The sequence below is a fragment of the Copadichromis virginalis genome, linkage group LG4 (assembly GCF_057382275.1).
Source record: "Copadichromis virginalis isolate Kocher_CV1m ecotype Utaka linkage group LG4, C_Virginalis_male_GT1.1, whole genome shotgun sequence".
NCBI lineage: Eukaryota > Metazoa > Chordata > Actinopteri > Cichliformes > Cichlidae > Copadichromis > Copadichromis virginalis.
Window position 1 is genome coordinate 31,236,000 of NC_140621.1, and position 20,817 is coordinate 31,256,816.

The 20,817-nt window shown below is 39.8% G+C and overlaps 1 protein-coding gene and 1 long non-coding RNA gene across 2 annotated transcripts; one reads left to right on the forward strand and one right to left on the reverse strand.

Moving 5' to 3' along the window:
* Nucleotides 1-1,569: 1,569 nt before the first annotated feature.
* Nucleotides 1,570-10,380, forward strand: hsd3b7 (hydroxy-delta-5-steroid dehydrogenase, 3 beta- and steroid delta-isomerase). The gene is made up of 6 exons (XM_085454893.1): nucleotides 1,570-1,768; nucleotides 2,968-3,123; nucleotides 5,947-6,055; nucleotides 7,998-8,097; nucleotides 8,558-8,720; nucleotides 9,239-10,380. Exons 1-6 carry the CDS (start codon nucleotides 1,609-1,611, stop codon nucleotides 9,649-9,651), a joined length of 1,101 nt encoding a protein of 366 aa, XP_085311019.1. The 5' UTR covers nucleotides 1,570-1,608; the 3' UTR covers nucleotides 9,652-10,380.
* A 1,961-nt stretch (nucleotides 10,381-12,341) lies between these two features.
* On the reverse strand, nucleotides 12,342-16,560 carry LOC146711856 (uncharacterized). The gene is made up of 2 exons (XR_014920209.1): nucleotides 15,566-16,560; nucleotides 12,342-15,479 (listed from the first exon to the last, which is right to left on the reverse strand). It is a non-coding gene; the product is annotated as an uncharacterized LOC146711856 (long non-coding RNA).
* Nucleotides 16,561-20,817: the final 4,257 nt, after the last annotated feature.

Sequence of the window (20,817 nt, forward strand, 5' to 3'; positions counted from 1 at the left end):
TTTGAAAACATAATTCCCAGCCCCTCTCCTGCTTTGTGACCAATGAGCTGCCAGCACACTTACGAGTATGACAATTCAGATTACCGCTCATCTCATTGGTCAAGGAAAGGTCGCTTACGGAGAAAATACCGGAAGACAACAGATGACCACAACAAGAAGCATGGCCAACAGGGAAACAAACGCCGACACTGCGGTGCAAGTCTCGGACGACAGTACACCTAAAGCTGGGCAAACACTGTGCGATTTTTTCAGTCACGTTATTCAGCTCCTGCTCAAACTGCACGATTGACTCGCAGGGGTTAGAAGTTGGTAGGTCACGATGCAGGGTCTCACACTATACCGCCCGATGCTCTGATGCGACCTGAGTGCTCACACTGTGCCTCCATAAAATGAAGGTTATAACAGAAAATCTGTCGCGCTCTCTCTCTCCGTCTTTCACTCACTCACACAGACACGCACACCACCACCATCAACTTTGCTAAATTGCTAATGAAAAACATTGATCGGGCAGCTGTGACTGAGCAGCAATGTAAATCCAACTATTTTCACGGTTGTGTGCCTCCATCGCTTGTGTCCAGATCACACGCTGCACAGCCGTGCTGCTCCATCTTTTACACCAAAGTTTACGTGTTTGCGCGCGAGCAGTGTGAGCGGCTGTGGTGAGACCCTCACGAGCGATTGATGATCGGGAGCTGGTCGTGAGGTGTTAATCACTTCTCGTTACCCCACGTATACTACACGAGGCACGATGAAGGCCAAAATCGGTCCGATCACTCAAAAATCGGCTCAAAATGGGCCTAAAACCGCACAGTGTAAGCCCAGCATTAGAGCAGCAATGTTTGTTCAGAGAAAGGGAAAAATGGGAAAAGGAAAACACCTGGCTGGAAAAAGTTAATATGGGCATGTGCAGTGAATATCAGTGCTATGTGGCCAGAAGTGTGATAATATAATTTATTTTGTGTAATAAACAACTGTAAGGATAGATGATTACAACAAATAGATGACTAATACATAAAAGTAATACATAGATGAATAATGATGATGAGTTAAGATGCGTAATCATGGGGTTTACAAACAGGAGCAGCTGATTAGCATTAAGCCAATTGTACTAAATGCACTAAATGTGCACTGTTACAAGAATGTTTTTCTTTCTATTGTTTTCTATTATTTTAAGTTAAGCAGGACAGAGTTCTTTTAAAGAAAGATTTACTTATATTCTCAAAAGTTAAGCATGACAGGCTTCTGTTTAAGAAGGAGACCTGTTTTATTGTGTTAATGTTGTCATTTTGAGCTAAAAATAAATGGCTAAATGATCATTTGTTTCACATGTGTTCATATCACAAAGAATACACATCTACTTAAATCAAATTCAAGTCAAATGGTTAAAAAAATAATTTCACACACAAAAAAAGAGCTAGAAAATTCACCACACTGGGAAGGGTGAAGACAACTGGGTCGCCCGGCCCTGGCCACGAGGTGTCCCTTATTTATTTTTCAGCGAGTTGGCAACCCTAGTGTCATCATCTCTGTGGGCGGGAAGGGCGGGGCGAGTATAGGCAAAAGCTCCAGCTCGCCGCTGCAGAGCACAGAGTTCATTAGCGTAACACGATGTCGGAACACCAGCGGGGTCTTGTGTATCTGCTCACCGGTGCCTGTGGGTTTCTCGGCCAGCATTTACTGAGAATTCTCCTGGAAAAGGAGGACAGTCTAGAGGAGATACGGGTGTTTGACAAACGCGTAGATCCGACCTTGAATGATCTCAGCACAGGTAAGACGAGCAGTAGCGCTTCTTGACTGTTCGTGACTTATGTCATGCAATGCTGTTTCTGTTTATAATGCGGAACTTCGTTAGCTAATATACCGATTTAACGTTAAATCTTTCACCGGCAAACAGACATACGCGCAGATATATTGTCGTAAATCACTCGAGCTGTTTGTTTTATTCGGCAGCATTTTCCTTTTCATGGTAATTCTCCAGAGAAAACAAAACTGTCTTCATCACTTCGCCACCGCATTCCTGATAAGAATCGTAACTCAAACCTTTAGCGTGCCAGCTTTATGTCATCTTAATTAGAGTCTGTTTGAATGAAATACCTCGAGCAGGTACAGCATTACTTATAAGGAAAAAAATGGCATACCCTGATGTTTGTGTCTCAGATATGCTTTTAATCACCTTGGCAACGTAAAGAAAGCTGCGTTTTGAGCGCACCCTAATTTACCTGTCGTGTCTTGTTGTTGCACCTGCCGTGACTTTCAGCACCTTCTGAATAATTTGAATGCTAACCTGTTGGTTTACATAGAACCAGAAGTCGTGACCAAAGGTGGTTCACATGATGTGTTTGTTTTTGTTCCCTGCTTCCTGGGAAACATTACTGAAATCACTTGGAAGCCAAGATATGTTTTATTTCCTTGATTGCTGGTCTGCTTACAGTAAAATACAGAAGTTAAGCAAGACAAGACCCTCAAAGCTGTGACTAATGCCCCAACAAAAAGACTAGTGATCCATCTAAGAATCAAAACCCATAAAACAGAGTTTGAATTTCAGCAGAATCTCTGTGTGAAAGTCCAGGTGCAGAGCTATCAGCGTTTCAAGGACAAATGGTAGATAATTTATAGGTTCAAGGCCTTCATAATATTTTTGCCATGTCAGCGCAACAGTGGAGACTGATCTCTTATATTGTTTTAAACTTCTGTGGAATTTAAAAATAAGACATTATCACTTTGGATAAAATTGGACTTGCCTTGATGATTCGGAAAGATGCAAATCACACCTGGAAATAACACTGCTATTATGAAATCAGGGCGGGCTGGGAAAAGAATGAGGTTGTTTTGAAGTTGCTTGGTAAACAAACTGTTTGTTCCTCAGTGTATTTGTAACATCCTTGTGGAATTCTCGGGAGAATATGGACATTATTTTCAGGTTTATTTGTTTGTTTTTAACTTTGTGTTTTCATGTTTTTTACCCAGAGCGGACAAGAGTGGTTGTCATTCAAGGAGATATCACGGATTATGAATCTGTGTTGGAGGCCTCCCGTGGAACCGATGTTGTCATCCACACAGCCAGCTTGGTTGATGTTTGGTACAAAGTCCCAGAGCCCCTCATCTACTCTGTCAACGTAACAGGTGAGGCTTGGAAAGATCAAAGTGATAACAAGGAAAAGGGGTGGGGTGGAAACATCAATCAACAGTTAAACTTGAAAAACATTTTACCACAGAAAGATATTTAGAGGAGAACCTTGGCTACATTTACTTTGGATGACTTCCAAGGCTGAACGTTTCCCTTCAACCAAAAAATGGAAAAATAGTTATAGTTCACATATTCACATTTCTGGTCTGAGGTGTGGTTTCCTCTTGTTTCAGTCAAGGGTCATTTTGTGTGTTCAAAGTGTTGTTTCGTCTTTATGAAAGGATACTTTGTTTAAACACCAGAGGTCTCAGATTCTCTTAAACTTCAACTCTAATTGGCTGATGCTGTTAGTGTGGAATTTAGCGGTGAGTTTAAGTGTTACATGATGCTGAAGTTGTTATTGGAGATGGGTTTCCTTTGTGCAGACGAGAAGCGAACTGCTGGGGAAACCCATTTTCTTCCCCTCTACTTTTTTGGAACATGATGAGAGTAGTGTCACTATTCACTGACTGAAACTATGACTAAATAGAGTCGGTTGAATTATACATTTAGGTCAAGGTTTAACTGATCATATGTCACTGTAGAGCTCTATTTGCACATGAGAGCATCAGAGACAGACTCCAGATTTGTGTGTCAAGTGTCTCAGTTAAATAAAAACACCTTGTTCAAACCTGGAAAAGTTAGTGACTCATAAATGTATTGGATTGCCAAAAGCAGTCCAAAATAACAGTTAACCAATGAGTTTACTCTTGACTGGAAAACTATTTTAAATGCTTCCCAAAAGTATCGTTTCTTCGGGTCTGTGGAATTTACTGGGTTTATTTTACTATTGTTTCTAGGGGTTTTTGAAGGTGGGCAGGTTGTATTCTTTAAAATCTGTCTAAACATTCCTTCTACTGTTTTATGTAGCAAAATGGCTCTCAAGAGATAAATTTGGCTCAAACACTGAAGCTTTTGCTATCATTAATCTCTATAATATTTTTGGTATTTGGACATTTAAAACAGTAGGTTGGCATCATGTTAGACAAACTCAAAAAATATTCAGCTAACTGAACCTTAAATCAAATGGAGTGTGGAAAACAGTGGAGCTCTGTGACGAAGAGGAATAAGCTATTCAGCCTTCTTTATACTTAAGAGGTATTTGTTTTCAGTGGACTTGTTGACTACAATTGTCAGCCAGGAAATGCTGCAGCCTATTTTCCCCGAGTTCCTGAAATGTCTCTGGCGCTGACTTTCAAGTGACTAAAGAATTTTATTGACGGCAGCATGCCAGATGTGCTGCGATGAAGGAAAACAAAAACATTTCATTGATCTGAATCTAAAACCAGATTGAAGACACTGATCACAGTAATAAAGAAGGGATGCAAATGTTGCTGGTGAGGCTTTGCTTTTAATATCTGTACCCCAAAAACAATCACTGCAGATTAAAGGCAGTTTTGTCTGTAGGCTCCCAAAGATCTCGTGCAGAGGTCAGCTTTTTTCCATATGGATGTTAATTATTTGGATTGCTAGAGTGTATATGAACAAACCACTACAGTTAAAGTTTTTCTTCTGTAAAAATCTGATAAGATCCAGTAGTTGCATCTGTCTGTTTTACTCGGTCCAAGGAGATTGTCCCATTTGGCCTCATGGACCTGAAAAATATTTCAAGAATTTTAATATTTCCCCTGTGTTGGCGTCAAGGGGTTTTCTTCAACACATTCTTGTTAGTTCCTCCTCCTCTAGTGTCTGGTTAAAATCTCTCTTCTTCTCATAACTGGTATAGATTTAAAATGCTAGTCTAACAGCAGTATATTGTAAACACTTATAGCCTGTGTATTTTAGGCTGTAGCTGCAATGTTTAACCTCCTTTCAGACCACATGTTGGCACAAAAGCTAGACAGCAGAGCTTGCAGAGGGTAAACATTACTGCATCAGGAAAAGCACAGATCAAACAAATTTAATTAGTGTTTCCTGTATTTAATTAGGTGTCCTAGAAATCATGCCAGTGAGCCACTATGCATAGAAGACTGTGGAACTGGTTTACCTAAATTGAATCTTAAATTATGATCTGTTCCTCTGTCTTATCTGTGTCCTGTTCTATGTATTTTTGCCTTTAAAGTGAGATTAGTTTTAACTGTGCTAGCAGCAAAGCTGTAGGTTTGACAGTGCTGGTAATTTCAGTTCATCACTTTTGCCAAGAATAGAGTATCACAAAACATATTCAGCAAATTTACTGTTAGATTTTGTAGAGGTGTTTTTGGTCTGGCTTTTTCAGTTTTTCTGTAGCGCGTGAAACCTCTCGCTCTGTTCTAGTGAAATATGGCATACGTTCCTGATAATCTACTACCACATTGGTGCTGATAAGTCTGTCACTTTACAGGGAGTGGTATGGTTGTCTGTGCAGCTGTGCATGGTATTTGTGAACTCTGTGGGTTTCTTTTTTGTTTTGTTTTGCTCAGATGGCAAATTAAACACATCAGCACTTCTTTTTCTCATCAGCACTTTAACAAATGTTAACTATGCAGCTTGTCAAGTGTTTACTCCGTAGATTTTTGTTTTTAACTTTCAGATACGTAAACAATAGCCTCAATAGTGGAAGCCAGAAATATTCGTGGCATCCTCTCATACAAACAGAACACGCATGGGTCCCGTTTAAATTATTCACACGGAGGTGTTTCATATAGTAATTTGAAGCAATCCATTAAAAAAATAAAAAATAGCAGCTTTCTTCAAATCTGCACTGATGGAATAAACTATTTCTGTGTCACAGTGTCCTTTGAGCTACAGTCTGCTCTATCAACACAAAAGTGAGCAGACTTGTTTTCTTTTCCTCTTAGGAACAAAGAATGTCATCAAAGCCTGTGTGGAGTGCGGCATAGAGTGCCTCCTCTATACCAGCAGCATGGAAGTGGTCGGTCCCAACATCAATGGAGATCACTTTAAGAGGTGAAATTCAAAAACTATAACATTGTTAGTTGTTTAAAATGTTGTTGTTGGTTTTTTTAATTATTCTTATTTTTTTATGCTGACTGAGCCAACATAGTAGACATCTAAACCCATTTGAAGAAGTGCTTTAGCTCATCTAGTTCATTTTCTGTAGTTGCTGCCTTGTAACCACTCTTATCTTAAAAGCACCATCATTTAACACATGACTTGTGCAGCGCAAGATATGATGGGGTGGAGTCAAACGTCAATGACAAATGCAGTATTTAGTATTTTCTGTGTGTTATTCAACCGAGTGATCAAGGTAGTTTATTCTGATTAAAAGACATTAAATGGGAGCTACTGTCTGAGCTTTCTTTTGCCAGTGCTTTAATATTTTCCAGACTTTTATGTCACGCACTTGTTATGTAATGTTGCTGCAGTTAAACAGCTTTTAAATCTGGAGCTTAAAGTTCAAACTGTTTTGCAACCATCATTTGCATTGGCATGCTATTGACAGTTATGTCACTCAAGGTTGGTTGATACCAGAGGAATAGTTCTGAATTATTTAATAACAAATAAAAAATGTTATGTAATGTACATTTGCCAGGTTTTTTGCCTGTCATGAGAGGAAAAGGCAACACAATGTGATTTCTAAATATGGGCTGTCTCCGGGTTTTTCTGTGTATTCATCATTTTCAGTGACATCATTTGAGTGGCATGTCCATACCTGTGTAGCTATGGAATATTTTGGGTAAGAATGAGCAGAAACCAAAATAGAAATGACTCTTGAATCAAGACTGATGACAAATGGAAAGTTCACTCCTAAAGGCGTGAGTCAGATCCAGGTGTATAGTTCACCGTCATATTGTTTGAGTATAGGAATAGGAGACCCAGACAGACCATTTACTGGCATATGTCGGTTAGAGGGAACAGTTTTTGTGCTTTGGCTGAAAGCATTTCAAGGTAGGGTTTTTCCCATTGTCACCCATGACCGAAATGAAAAACCCTGGTGTGCAATGCTTGTATGCACTAAGGTTAAGGTGACGGTGCACAAGTGGGCATTCTTCAATATTTAAGTGTCTGGTTGGAAATTCCACCCAGTTCCTGAAGGTTTACGGTTAATCTATTCTGGCCAACCACTACCAAGGGTTAAAAACAAAAGAGTTTGCGCTGCAGAAACTCTGACCACATATTTAGCATGTGCACCCTTTACCCTCCAACCTGTACCAGTAAAATTCTGAGTGCTGCCTGCTAATCTCAGACTGGCTCCATGATCTTGAGATTAGGGCTTTACAGAGGCCAGCATCTGAGGCTGGACTCCTTGTTCTTTTTGTCTCTTTTGATGATTCTTTGGGATGTTTGGTCCCAGATCCTTCTGTAGCATCAATCAGGCACCTTCTTGTTGATGTGTGACGTAGAACACGTGCAAAGCTTTTTCACAGTACAATATGTTCTCAGATTGTTAGATGAAGATTCAAAAGAAAAATATTGATATAATCATTCCAAGTGGATGCCCTCTTATCTACTGAGATCTTTCTACGTCAGCCCATCTCCAGCCACTGAGACAGATTAGCTTTCTGGTATTTCCTAGTAGAATTAAAGTCGCAGCATATTACTATCAATATCAAAAATGGATTTAAAGTAACAAATGGATTTAAAGAATTCCACATAATGCCCTTGTCACATGAGGAAAATCACGCCCAGCAAACGTGCTTTTCCTTCTCTTGTTACAAATATTTGTTCTATTTAGACAGTAGATTTGGAAAAAAGATAAGAACAAACTTTGAAAAACTTGCAAATAAACATGGATATCAGGTTTGTTCTTCTTTGCCAAGGTTCATTTCAACACTTCTGTTTAGTACGCCATAAGCACATTCCTAACACACACAGCAAGGTCAAGAAAATACTAGGTGATTATCTTCTCCTGAGCACTTCTCTGAATGTTTAACTTCTTTCTTTGTAGGGGCAATGAAGACACACCTTATACAGTGAAACACAGCATGGCCTACCCCAAGAGCAAGTCAGAGGCAGAGAAAATTGTGCTTGATGCTAATGGCACCAAGGTAAGATATATTTCACAAATTAATGGTATGTTTACTTTGTGTAAAGAAAAGTGGTATACTGTTTGAACTACATCACAATGAAGCAGATTTAGTAAATGTACATTTGAACTGAACTATGATAATGCAGTGAAACCAGTAAAAGGATTAGTTTCTAAAAAGGCTTAACCTGGATAAACTCTGACTGGGCAGTTCCATGCAGAGGCTCGAGATATGCAGATGTTTTTGTTTTTTAGTCTCTTGCTGAGCTGGACTGGAGCCTTTAAAAAAACAAAGTCATAGTGTGTGTGTGTGTGGGGGGGTGGTTTCTTGTGCAACTTTGCCACAGAATGTGAGGATTTCCCTTGTGGCTATGCGGTGGTACAATGGTGTAATTTTTGCTGTTTACAATTATATCTAAATCTTCTTTTATTTTATCTGCCTCCGGCCTGGAAACTAAAAGTTGTTTTTATTTCCTGTCCAGGTTAAGGGTGGTAAGCACTTATACACATGCTCACTGAGGCCAACGGGGATCTATGGCGAGGGGCACCAGCTAATGAAGGACTTCTATAAGCAGGGTGTTCAAAGGGGAGGCTTGATTGTTGGAGGCATCCCAGATCATGTTGAACACGGTCGAGTTTATGCAGGTAAAATTACCACTTCTGTGATGTTTCCTATGTGGCACTGAAAACTTGGTTAAAGGCGCCGTCATTTTTAAAGCAGATGTAGCATGTAGAAGCACTTCCTCTGCACTTCGCAGGAAGTTTACGGTTTTACACCTAACGCAATTCATAACATTAGAATTTCAGATGATAATATGATAAGAAACCCTGATGCTCTTAAGCAGGCTCTTGAACAACTTTTAATCCGTTTATAATAAATTCAATACCAGATGGTCATTATCGGTGAACATGTATACATGCATCCAATTCACACCACAAATCCTCTGATCTCCTAACAGAATATGATTGCATTTATGATATTAATACATTTTACAAATGCATGCATGTAAGGCATGCAGTATCAGCCACAACTGGATAGAAAGGATGTCACTTGGATGCAGATTAAATGACTAAAGTAGTATCTACAATTGATGTATTTTAAGTATTTGCACTCTTTACCATCACCATAATTAAATCCGTTACTTATCCACTTGTCTACCTAGGCAATGTTGCCTGGATGCATCTCCTTGCAGCCCAAGCTTTGAGAGAGCGCCCAGAGAAAGTTGGAGGAGAAGTGTTCTACTGCTACGATGACTCACCCTACAAAAGCTACGAAGATTTCAACATGGTGTTGTTCTCAGAGTTTAACTTTCGAAAGGCACGGATACCCACAATGGTGTTATGGTTTCTGGCCATGTTTAATGATTTAATGCGCTGGTTACTAAAACCCATATACAACTACACGCCGCTGCTGAACAGTTACACCTTGGCCGTTGTTAGCACCACCTTCACAGTGCGCACCGACAAAGCTGAGCGTCATTTCGATTACCGCCCCTTGTACAGCTGGGATGAATGTCTGGCCCGCACAAAGAAATGGATTAGCACATTTCCTTCAGAAAACTCCAAAGACTGTTGATCTGAGCTCAACCACAGCAACATTTATTAGAAGCTGCTATGTAGACAGACGGGATCGCAATACGTAAATAATGCCTGTTGTCTATTAATGTTGTAGAGAAACAAGCAGTACTGTGCCTTACAGTAGGGACAGTGTAACAGAGCTTTTATACAGAGCATATAAACATAGTTTTATAAAAGATGTCTCAATAATTCTCGTCGTAGTAGATTAAAAGGTGCTTTCATAACATTTTTGAAACGGCATTCATTTCGACATTCAAGCTTTAAAAACTATGCAGTACCGATAAAGCAGTATTGTTCTTGATCTTGTGTTGGTGTTTTCAGTTCTGCCAACATCCACAGAATGCCTTAATTCAAAGTTAAAATAAGCTTCATTATAAAATGTTGACCACTAATTCCATCAGAACCGTTAACTACATTTGTTAATGAACTAGTTCTAGATGGGGCAAATGGTGAAGACGACATAATTATTACATTGTTGTTCTATCCATTTCTGTGGCATGTACTAATTTTAGATATGCATTTCACATTAAATATTATCAATATGCACAGTATTAATAGTGACAATGTAAACTCAATTTACATGCATTTACTACTCAGGTTACTAATATTTTATTGATTTAGCAGAGTTTATAAAATGTTTTATACTGTTTGAATAAATGTTTATTGTGACACAATTGGAATGTTTAATTTTTTTTTGTCATTACAAATAAAGATTTATTTAATCCTTTGTACAAGGCCTCGTGTGTTGTGCTTGGCATCAGGGCAGTGCCCTGATCTCATTGCCTGTCATCCCAGTCTTTGGTTGCATAACAACTCTGATACACATCACTACATCCCATCCCTGGAAACCACTTGCACAACTTTAAATCCTTGTTTTTGTTTCAGTATGCATATTTGCCCACACCATATCCCCATGGTTACATTGTGTCCTCCGGTTTCTATGTATCCAAGTGTTTACCCATTGCGGTAGGTAGAGAGAATCACTCCTTGAAGTCATGTGGAAACTTGTTGTCATGCTATATTAAAACCAGCTGGATTTGAACTTCTATGACTCAGAAGGAAAAGGGAGTTCCTTTAGAGAGTTTGCTAAACGGTGTTCCTGTAGACCTGGGTGTCCCCCATTTTGAGGTTTTGCATAGCAATCTCCAAAACACCACCATGCATGGTGCTAGGAAATACAAAGCAAAGACTAACAGTTTCCAAACAAACTCATAAATCCTTTTTTGCAAACAAAACCAAAAGATGTGGAAACAAGAATGTGGAAAAATTAAGTTGTGTGTGTGTGGTTTTTTTTGTTTTGTTTTGTTTTTTACATTTCCAGCAGATTGTAATATGGTCTGACACAAAGGCTAGGCTTTCTTATAAAATGTTTCTATGATGTAAGAGAAAGCATGTCTGTGGGAATACAGCAAAATATCTGTATGAGTTTAACTGATGTGTTTTGGTGGTTCACAACTGGAGTCTCTAGGTGTGTCAAACCTGTTTGAGTTCACAAGCCAACCAGGAGCTATATATAACAAATGGGGTGAACCAGTAAAACATAACCTATGTGAAAACAAACACCTATATCTTTTATGAGAAGTGAATAGATATTCTGAACATTTTTATATATACAAAAACATGAACAACCTGAGATGTCTTAAAGTTTAATTTCAACTCTGTCTGAGAGTCTGCTGTCATAACAATCGACAGATCACATTGATTCTATAAAGAAAAAACAATATTATGCATCTTTGTGATTGAAACACCATTGTTGTAATACTGGCATCACATCCTTACTCCAGGAATAGCAGAAGACAAAAAATAATACAAATTAAAAAAAATTACAGTCTTTTGTCAGAAAAGCCACTCCGTAGACCTGTGGCAGGTGAGGGTCCTGTTCCAGGAAGCAGGAACTATGGAGACAGAGAAAACAGAGACCTCCACTCTGTGGACAGTAAGGGTCAGCCAGCTTCCTTGCACTGCAACATTTATTGTAGGTCACTGTAGCAATCATTGTTTAAATAAAAGACATCTGTTCTTTGTTTTGCAATCAGTCACACTAATGGAAACATTTTGTGTTACAGATGGAACCTTGGATATGATGTGGATATTTGGGTAAGGAACAGAAATGATTTTTAAGACTAAGACTAAACTAAAGGAATTTAAAGGGGTGTTTTAAAAGCAGACAGACTGTCTGAATGTAATCTGATTACATGTAATGTTTGTCTTTGTTCAAAGATTGAGATTCACTTATTATGTCAAACAGCATTTGAAAGGTACAGTGTCTGTACCACTGAAAATCACATAAAGCAGACTCTGTGGGTCTGCCCAGAACTGGACCCAGCTGCAGGTATTAGAGGCTCCATAATGGATCAGCAAACCATGCCCTACAGAAAAAGATCAAGGACTCAAGGATGAGGTTCAGCATGGCCATTTTGCAGCTCATCCTGTCTAGACTGAATTTTTATGTTCATATTTCATTTATTTTGTTTGTATTCTGTTCCCCGGTCCTTATCTAAAATGGTTCATAACATGTTTGCCTTTACAGATAAAGCTTACATTCAATAAAGACCTGTAAAGCTGCCCTGCCTTTTTTCAGTTAAATAGGAAACCATTACTATGCTCTAACTATGACTATTAACAATAACTCGATAAGACATCTCTCCTACGGCTACAAGAGAGGAAACAGTGAAGGCCGACATTAGATTAGATTAGGCAAGGCAAGTTTATTTATATAGCACAATTCAACAACAAGGTGATTCAAAGTGCTTTAGAGACATTAAAGAACAAAAACAAATAAAAAGCATGAGTTAAAATTGATTAAAAAACAGTAGATAAAATCAGGACAGTAGATAAAATCAGTAGTTAAAATGTAAGTTTTGAAATTTAAGCTTAACAGTGTGGATTTGGTGTTTTATTCAAATGTAGCTGAGAATAGGAGTCTTCAACCTGGATTTAAATAAACTGGGTGTTTCAGCTGATCTGAGGCTTTCTGGGAGTTTGTTCCAGATATATGAAGCATAAAAGCTGAATGCAGCTTCTCCGTGTCTGGTTCTGACTCTGGGAACTGATAAAAAACCGGATCCAAATGACCTGAGGGATCTGGAAGGTTCATACTGGGTCAGGAGGTCACTGATGTATTTTTGGTCCTAAACCATTCAGAGCTTTATAGACCAGCATCAGAACTTTAAAGTCTATCCTCTGACGGACAGGCAGCCAGTGTAAAGACCTCAGAGCTGGACTGATGTGGTTCACTTTTTTGGTCTTAGTGAGGACTCGAGCAGCAGAGTTCTGAATGAGCTGTAGTTGTCTGACTGATTTTTTAGGTAGACCTGTAAAGATGCTGTTACAGTAATCAAGCCTACTAAAGATGAATGCAGGGACTAGTTTTTCCAGGTCCTGTTGAGACATCAGATCTTTTATCCTTGAAATATTCTTGAGGTGATAGTAAGCTGATTTTGTTATTGTCTTAATGTGTTTTTCTAAGTTTAGGTCTGCATCCATCACTACCCCCAAATTTCTCTCCGGGTTTGTGGTTTTTAGGTGTATAGATTGAAGTTCTCTGGTGACATGTAATTGTTTTTCTTTGGCACCAAAGACTATTACTTCAGTTTTTTTTTAGCTGGAGAAAATTGTGGCACAACCAGTCATTAATTTCCTCGATGCATTTACCAACAGCCTGTATAGGGCCTCGGTCTCCTGGTGACATTGTGATATATATTTGTGTGTCATCTGCATAGCTGTGGTAGTTTATTTTGTTGTTCTTTATAATCTGTGCCAGTGGGAACATGTAAATGTTAAACAGAAGGGGTCCCAAGATGGAACCTTGGGGAACTCCACATGTGATACTTGCCTGCTCAGATGTGAAGTTACCTATTGATACAAAGTATTTCCTGTTTTCTAAGTATGTTTTGAACCAGTTTAGTACAGTTCCTGAAAGACCTGTCCAGTTCTCCAGTCGTTTGAGTAATATGTTGTGGTCAACTGTATCAAATGCTGCACTGAGATCCAGTAAAACTAAGACTGTGTTAAGAGATTTTCTACATTATACAATATAACCAAATCTCTATAATACAATATAATCAAGTGTGCCTTATATTCTGTGTGTTCATATATTTTCACATAACCAAGCTTATTGTTAAAGAGAACATAATGCATTCCTTACCTCAGTGTGTGATGTCAGATAAGCATGATATACTTCTGCATTGTTATTTTCAGTGTATGTGTGCAAGGTCAGATAAGCTGAGATAATGCCTGACCTCTCCCCTTTCAGTTAAAAGAGGAAGTACTATGTAACTTACTTTCACTATAAATAAAGAACCAAGCCTGCGCTCAGTGTGTGTGTCTTCTCAGAGACATTCACCCGTGCGCACGTTTTCTAATACTCTCTGAGTCGGTCTACAGTGTCTTATTTCTCTTACTTGTGTTTGAACAAATGTCAACCCCTGACAGACTGACATTTTTCCACTGTCTGTATTCAGACATATGTCATTAAACACTTTGGTCAGAGCGGTTTCAGTGCTGTGGTTCTGTCTAAAACCTGACTGGAAGGCATCATAGCAGTTATTCTGTTTTAAGAAGTAATTGAGCTGTTGAGAAACTGCTTTTTCAATGATCTTACTTAAAAATGGGAGATTTGAGATCGGCCTGTAGTTGTTCATTTGTGTCTTGTCAAGGTTGTCCTTTTTCAGTATAGGTTTTATTACAGCAGTTTTTTAGTGGTTCTGGAAACACACCTGACATTAAAGAAAAGTTGACGATCTGTAACAGGTCTGACTCCAAAGTCTTTGAGACCTTTTTGAAAAAACTTGTTGGCAGGACATCTAAACAGCAGGAGGAGTTCAGTTGACCTAAGATGTCTTCAGGTCTTTGCTGTTAATCGGGTGAAACTGTTTGATGGTGTTTAAACAGTTTTTCAGTGGACACAGTACATATCCTGAATATGCTGTTGATGTACCAATTGCTTATCTAATCTTTTGGATTTTTTCTGTGAAGAATTTGGCAAAGTCATTGCAGGCCATGGTCGAATGAAGTTCAGCTGCCACTGGCACAGGAGGGTTTGTTAGCCTGTCAACTGTAGAAAATAAGACCCGAGCATTATGACTGTTTTTGGTGATGATGTCAGAGAAGTAGGACCTCCTTGCACTCCTCAGTTGTAAATTATAATTGTGAAGTTTCTCTTTATAGATGTCATAATGAACCTGGAGGTTTGTTTTTCTCCATCTGCGCTCAGCTTTCCTACACTCTCTTTTTTCATTTTTCACCAGTGTGGAGTTTCTCCATGGAGACTTTTTCCTTCCAGAGATAACCTTCACCTTAATGGGAGCAATAGTGTCAATGACATTTAACATTTTAGCATTGAAGCTATTGACGAGCTCATTGACTGAACCTCTGGACAGGTCAGGTGTTAATGGGAAGACCTGGTTAAAGATCTCACTACTGTATTCAGTTATACACCGTTTTGTGATCACTGCTGTTGATTTGTGTGGGCTGAAATTAGATTAGAAATTACAAATGGCCACACTGGGGGACATTACAGCAGAGTTTTTCCGTAAATCTTATTAAGCAATACAGTCCATCCATCCATTTCCAGCCCCTTGGAGGCAGAAGTCTAACACAAAAGGGAGGACCTCCCTCTCCCCAGCCACCTCATCCAGCTCATCTGGGGGAAATCCTAGGCGTTTCCAGACCAGCTATAAAGATGTAATTTTTCCAGGCATGAGCAGCAAAATAAGGTTGTTAAATCCATCAGTATGCCGGCTTGTACACATACACGAGAGACACGAGAGTTCTTCTTTACTGATGTTTACTGTGCTTCTCTTAACGTACAGGTACACCGTAGAACTGGTGAATACAAATGTACAAGAAAATTATATTTCAGCATTAAAACATATTACAATATAAAATTCACAAAATATAAACAAACATACCACTTTGGCCTGCAAGTAGACAAACCGGTGTAACTGGAACTTAGGGCTTATTTCTTCTTTCTTAGCTTGACTTTTACACGGCTAGACCGTCACCATGCGCAGCTTCTCTGACTTTTTTCCAAAACAGGAAGTGACCTCTGCCCTTACCTTATATTTACAAAATTAACCGGCTATTTTCCATGTATCAAATTAACTGTACACCAATCCGGTAGGCAAAAAAGGAAAATGTTAACATGCTCAACACAAAAATAAAACATACAAAATAAAATGAGTTAGTTACATTATCATTACAAGAGCTCCGCCTAGTGGTCAAATACTAACATTTCACCAACTGTTACACTCCCACCATCACACTATCGCAACAGCATGTGTGATCCTAAAGGAATTTGACCCAACAATGAACTTAGCGAAGGTTAACCAATAAACATTATGTTGAGTCTTTACTCTGCTTCAAGTAAAAGTATAGTCTTATGTATGGGTCTCTCTAAAATCATCTTAGTTGTGTGCTTCCCCTTATTGTCTCTAGTAGAGTCACCGATGAGAAGCTTAACTTGTCTGACTCTGCCGTCAGCTCCTGGAGTGACTTCCACAACTTTGGCGAGTTTCCATTGATTTCTTGGAAGACAGTCTTCTTGTAATAACACAATGTCATTTATTTTTGCATTTCTTCTGTTTTTACTCCATTTGCTTCTCTGTTGCAAGTTTAACAGATATTCCTTTCTCCACCTTGTCCAAAATACATTCGCCAAATATTGTACTCGTTTCCATCTTTTCTGGAGGTAGAGATCTTCTTTAGCGAATTCTCCAGGTGGTGGTGAGATCACTGCTGACTTCATCGTCAAAATATGGTTGGGTGTCAACGGCTCCAGTCCTACAGGGTCGTTGATAGACTCTACAGTTAGTGGTCGACTGTTTACTATTGCCATAGCTTCATACATGAACGTTCTCAATGATGAAGTGTCTAATCTTGAAGCTGACTGGTCAAGAATGGATTTCAGAACATTTCTTATTGTCTGAATCTGCCTCTCCCAGACTCCTCCCATGTGGCTAGAAGCAGGTGGGTTGAAAACGAAAGTTATTCCCAGCTCTTTGACTTTCTCTTGAGTTGCTTGCGTTAGAAGCTCGTTTCTTGCACCGATAAAATTGGTGCCTTGATCACAATGCAGCTGACCTACGTTGCCACGTATTGCTATGAAACAACGGAGTGCATTGAGAAAACAGTCTGCACTGAGATCATCTAGAACTTCTATATGTATAGCTCTCGAGCACATACATGTAAACAAGAGTCCATATCTCTTCAAGTCTTTCCTCCCTTCTTTTACACAGAATGGTCCGAAGCAGTCCATACCGCTGTATGTAAATGGAGGGGTAGCTTCCAGTCTTTCTGGTGGCAGGTCTCCCATCCTTTGTTCTTGATTGCCTTTCCTGTACTTTCTACATTTGACATTTGTATATAAATGACGATACTTCAGTACTGCAGCCAATTACCCATATGCCATTGGACCGTATCTCATTTACTGTCATCCCTCGGCCTTGATGATGCGTCTTCTCATGAAAATGTTTGATGAGCAGGTGCGACACATGATGTTTCTTTGGCAGAATGGCTGGGTGTTTGATGTTGGGATGGATTGATGCTTTTGTAAGTCTTCCTCCTACCCTCAAGATATTGTGTTGATCAAGGAATGGACTTAACTGAAGTAGCTTTGAGTGAGATGGTCTGACTTCCTCCTTATCCTTTATGATCTTAATTTCCTTTCCAAATGCTTCTTGTTGAACTGTCTGTATGATGAACTCCTCGGCTTCTTTCCTTTCTTCCAACATAGTACTTTCATTGGACATTTACTTTGAGTTCTTTGCATACTTTACACGTCGTCTTAATCTTGCTATTGCTTTCACAACTCTCGTCCAATCTGAGAATTTTTCCAGTCGTTCTAAAATGGATTTCTCTTCTTTTGCCTTAACTGCGAATACTGTTGTGACTTTGAGTTCTGGATCTTCGATACTGATCTCTTTCACTTTAGCATCTTCTTGTGGTAGTTCCTTTTGCCATAAAAAACTTGGTCCTGTGAACCAGTTGGACTGTACTAGTTCTTTTGTCATGACTCCACGTGATGCGTGATCTGCAGGATTTTGTTCAGAGGCAACATATCGCCATTGACTTGGTTCTGTACTTGATCTGATTCTCTGTATTCTGTTAGCAACGAATACATGAAAGCGCCTTGCGTCGTTGTTAATATAACCAAGGACAACTTTGGAATCAGTCCAGTAGTACACCTGAATATTTTGGATCTCCAATTCTCTCTCGTAGCTACTACAGCTGCAGAAAGCTCCAATCTTGGGATGGTTGTCACTTTAGTAGGAGCGACTCTTGCTTTACCCATCACAAGAGTGCACTGTACTTCTCCAAACTTGGTCACTGTTCTCAAGTATGAGCACACACCATAACCGGTTACACTGGCATCAGAAAAGCTGTGTAACTCATACTGCTTCACTTGGTCAGATGTTGATGGGACATAACAACGTGATATCTTTATGGAGGACAGGTTCTGGAGGTCTCTGAGCCAAGCTTCCCATTGAGGCTTGAGATCTTCTGGAAGCGGCTCGTCCCAGTCCAGCTTTTCCTGACACATTCTTTGGAGGAGTTTCTTACCAACTAAAATGAACGGAGCGACGAATCCAAGTGGGTCGAATATTGAGGCCACTGTCGAGAGCACTCCTCTTCTAGTGAAGGGGTTATTCTTTACAATCACCCTGAATTGAAAGGTGTCTGAGCTTACACACCATTGGACCCCTAAGGCTCTTTCTATCTTTGGCTCTCCTAGTGCCAGATCCAGATCAGTTGCTCCTGCTACACATTCTTCCTTTGGGATAGCAGCAATCACTTCCTTGCTGTTGCTAATGAACTTGTGCAGGTGCAGCTTACCGGTGGCACACAGTTCTCTAGCTTCCTTTACAAGTTGAATAGCTTCTTGCACTGAATCCACACTCACCAAACCGTCGTCCACGTAGAAGATGCGTTGCATGAACTTCACCGTGGCTTCACTGAACTTATTTTCACCTTGCGCAGCGACATGCTTGAATCCAAAGTTTGCGCATCCTGGTGAAGATGCTGCACCAAACAAGTGGACTCTCATGCGAAACACTGATGTGGACTTTTCCATGTTACCATCCTCCCACCATAGGAATCGGAGGTAATCTTGATCTTTTGGGGCAACATGAAACTGGTGAAACATGCGCTCCACGTCACACATGACAGCTACACGTCCTTTCCTGAAACGACACAGAACTCCAACAAGAGTATTTGTGAGGTCAGGTCCTGACAGGAGATGCTCGTTGAGCGATGTATTCTGGAACCTTGCAGAGCAATCAAAGACGACGCGGATCTTATTTGGCTTCTGCGGATGGTAGACGCCATGGTGAGGAATGTACCATGCTGGTTGATTATTTAGCTCAGCCTCTGGCACTTTCTCTGCGTCACCTCTCTTTATGATGTCTTGCATGAAAGTCACGTAGTCCTTGTAGTAGCGCTCGTCTTTTCTGAGACGCCTTTCTAAACACTTCAGTCTGTGTTCTGCCCAAAGTTTGTTGTTTGGCAAGTCAGGTCTTTCTTGTCTGAAGGGTAGTGGCATTTCAAAGTGGCCATCTTGCCTTTGTTTTATGCCTTCTTTTACTTTGGCTAGAAACAGTAGATCTTCTTGTGACATTGACTCTTCTTCAACACTTTTTTCAAAGTCCATCTCTAGCACATTAAGTATCTCGGCTGGAGTAAGTATTTCTTTGACTTTGTTTCTGCTTACAAAGTGAACTTCCGTTTTGAGCTTGTGAGCTGGTCCTACAGCTGGCAAGACTTGTCTAACAATAACACGATGGCTTACTCCTATTTCATCTTCACAATCACCTTCAGAGTCACTGTAGCCAATGATGCTCCAGCCAAGCAGAGATTTCTGTGCAAATGGCTGGTCTCGATCACCACTGACCACCGCTAGAGGGAGCAATGCTTGAGGACAGTTATATCCGATCAGTAGTCCAACTTCACAATCAAGCTTGGGAGCCATCTCCTTTGATAAATGTTTCAAATGTGACCAGTTCTCTGCTGTTTTGTTTGTGGGAATATGTGATCTGTTAGCAGGAATGTAGTCTCTGGTATAGCTTGTTGGTAGTTTGATTCTCGTTTCAGAGTAAATGCCTCTTACTTGTAAGTCCTTTAACTTGCTGCTTGAAACAACTTTTGTTTTGGACGTTATAGTGGAAATCTTGAGTTTAACTGGCTCTAACATGGCGTTGAGCGACTGAGCTGTGTCTTTCAAGATGAAAGTGGTGTCACTTTGAGTATCGAGCAAAGCATACACCAACTTTTCATTCTCTGGTTCATCCACAGTGGATACATAAACTGGGACAACTGAGGAAGTACAACCTTTTGACTTTTGTTGCACAACTCTGTTGGATGTAACTTGGTTAGATACTTGCTCTTGTACTTCAGAAACCTCTGTTTCCTGGTTAGCCTTAAATTGTTGTTGGCTATTCTTTCTTTGTTCCTTGTCTCTTTTCTCTCTGTCTTGATGTAGACAAGTTGGGTGAGGCTTTTGGCATTTGTCACACACACTTCTGGAAGTGCAGTTCTTAGAGTTATGACCAGTCTTGAGGCAACCAAAGCACAGTTTTTCAGACTGCACAAACTTTACTCTCTCTTCAACTGACTTGTCCATTATCTTGCGACATTTCTGAAGCGTGTGACCAGGTTTCTTACAAAAGAGACATGTGACATTTGTCCTTTCACTAGAGCTTGTACTAAGTGACTTAGCATTCAGCATGTAGTTTCTTTTGGGCTTGTCTTTGAATGCATGCTTGTCTTGTTCAGTCGGCTTTATTGCAGGCAGAGAAGTGATAGGATTACATGCAATTCTTGCTTCTTTATTCAGGAATTTGACAAAATGACTAAAATCTGGGAACATTCTGTGTTCATCTTGAAACTGTCACCGTTCTGTTCCACCGTGCACTTAGCCAATCAGGCAGCTTTGCAGCTATCCTCTGATTTTCCACGCAGTCATGCAAAACTTGTAAACCTTGAACATAAGGTATGACTGACTCAACACTGCTTAGAAAATCTGCAAACTCACGTAGATCTTTAGTGTCTTTGTTGTTAATTTTTGGCCATGACTGAATCTTGTCACGATATGATTTGCCTATCACAAAGGGATCTCCAAACCTGTCGTTGAGTATCTCCCAGGCAGCATGATAAGCGGTGTCTGTTC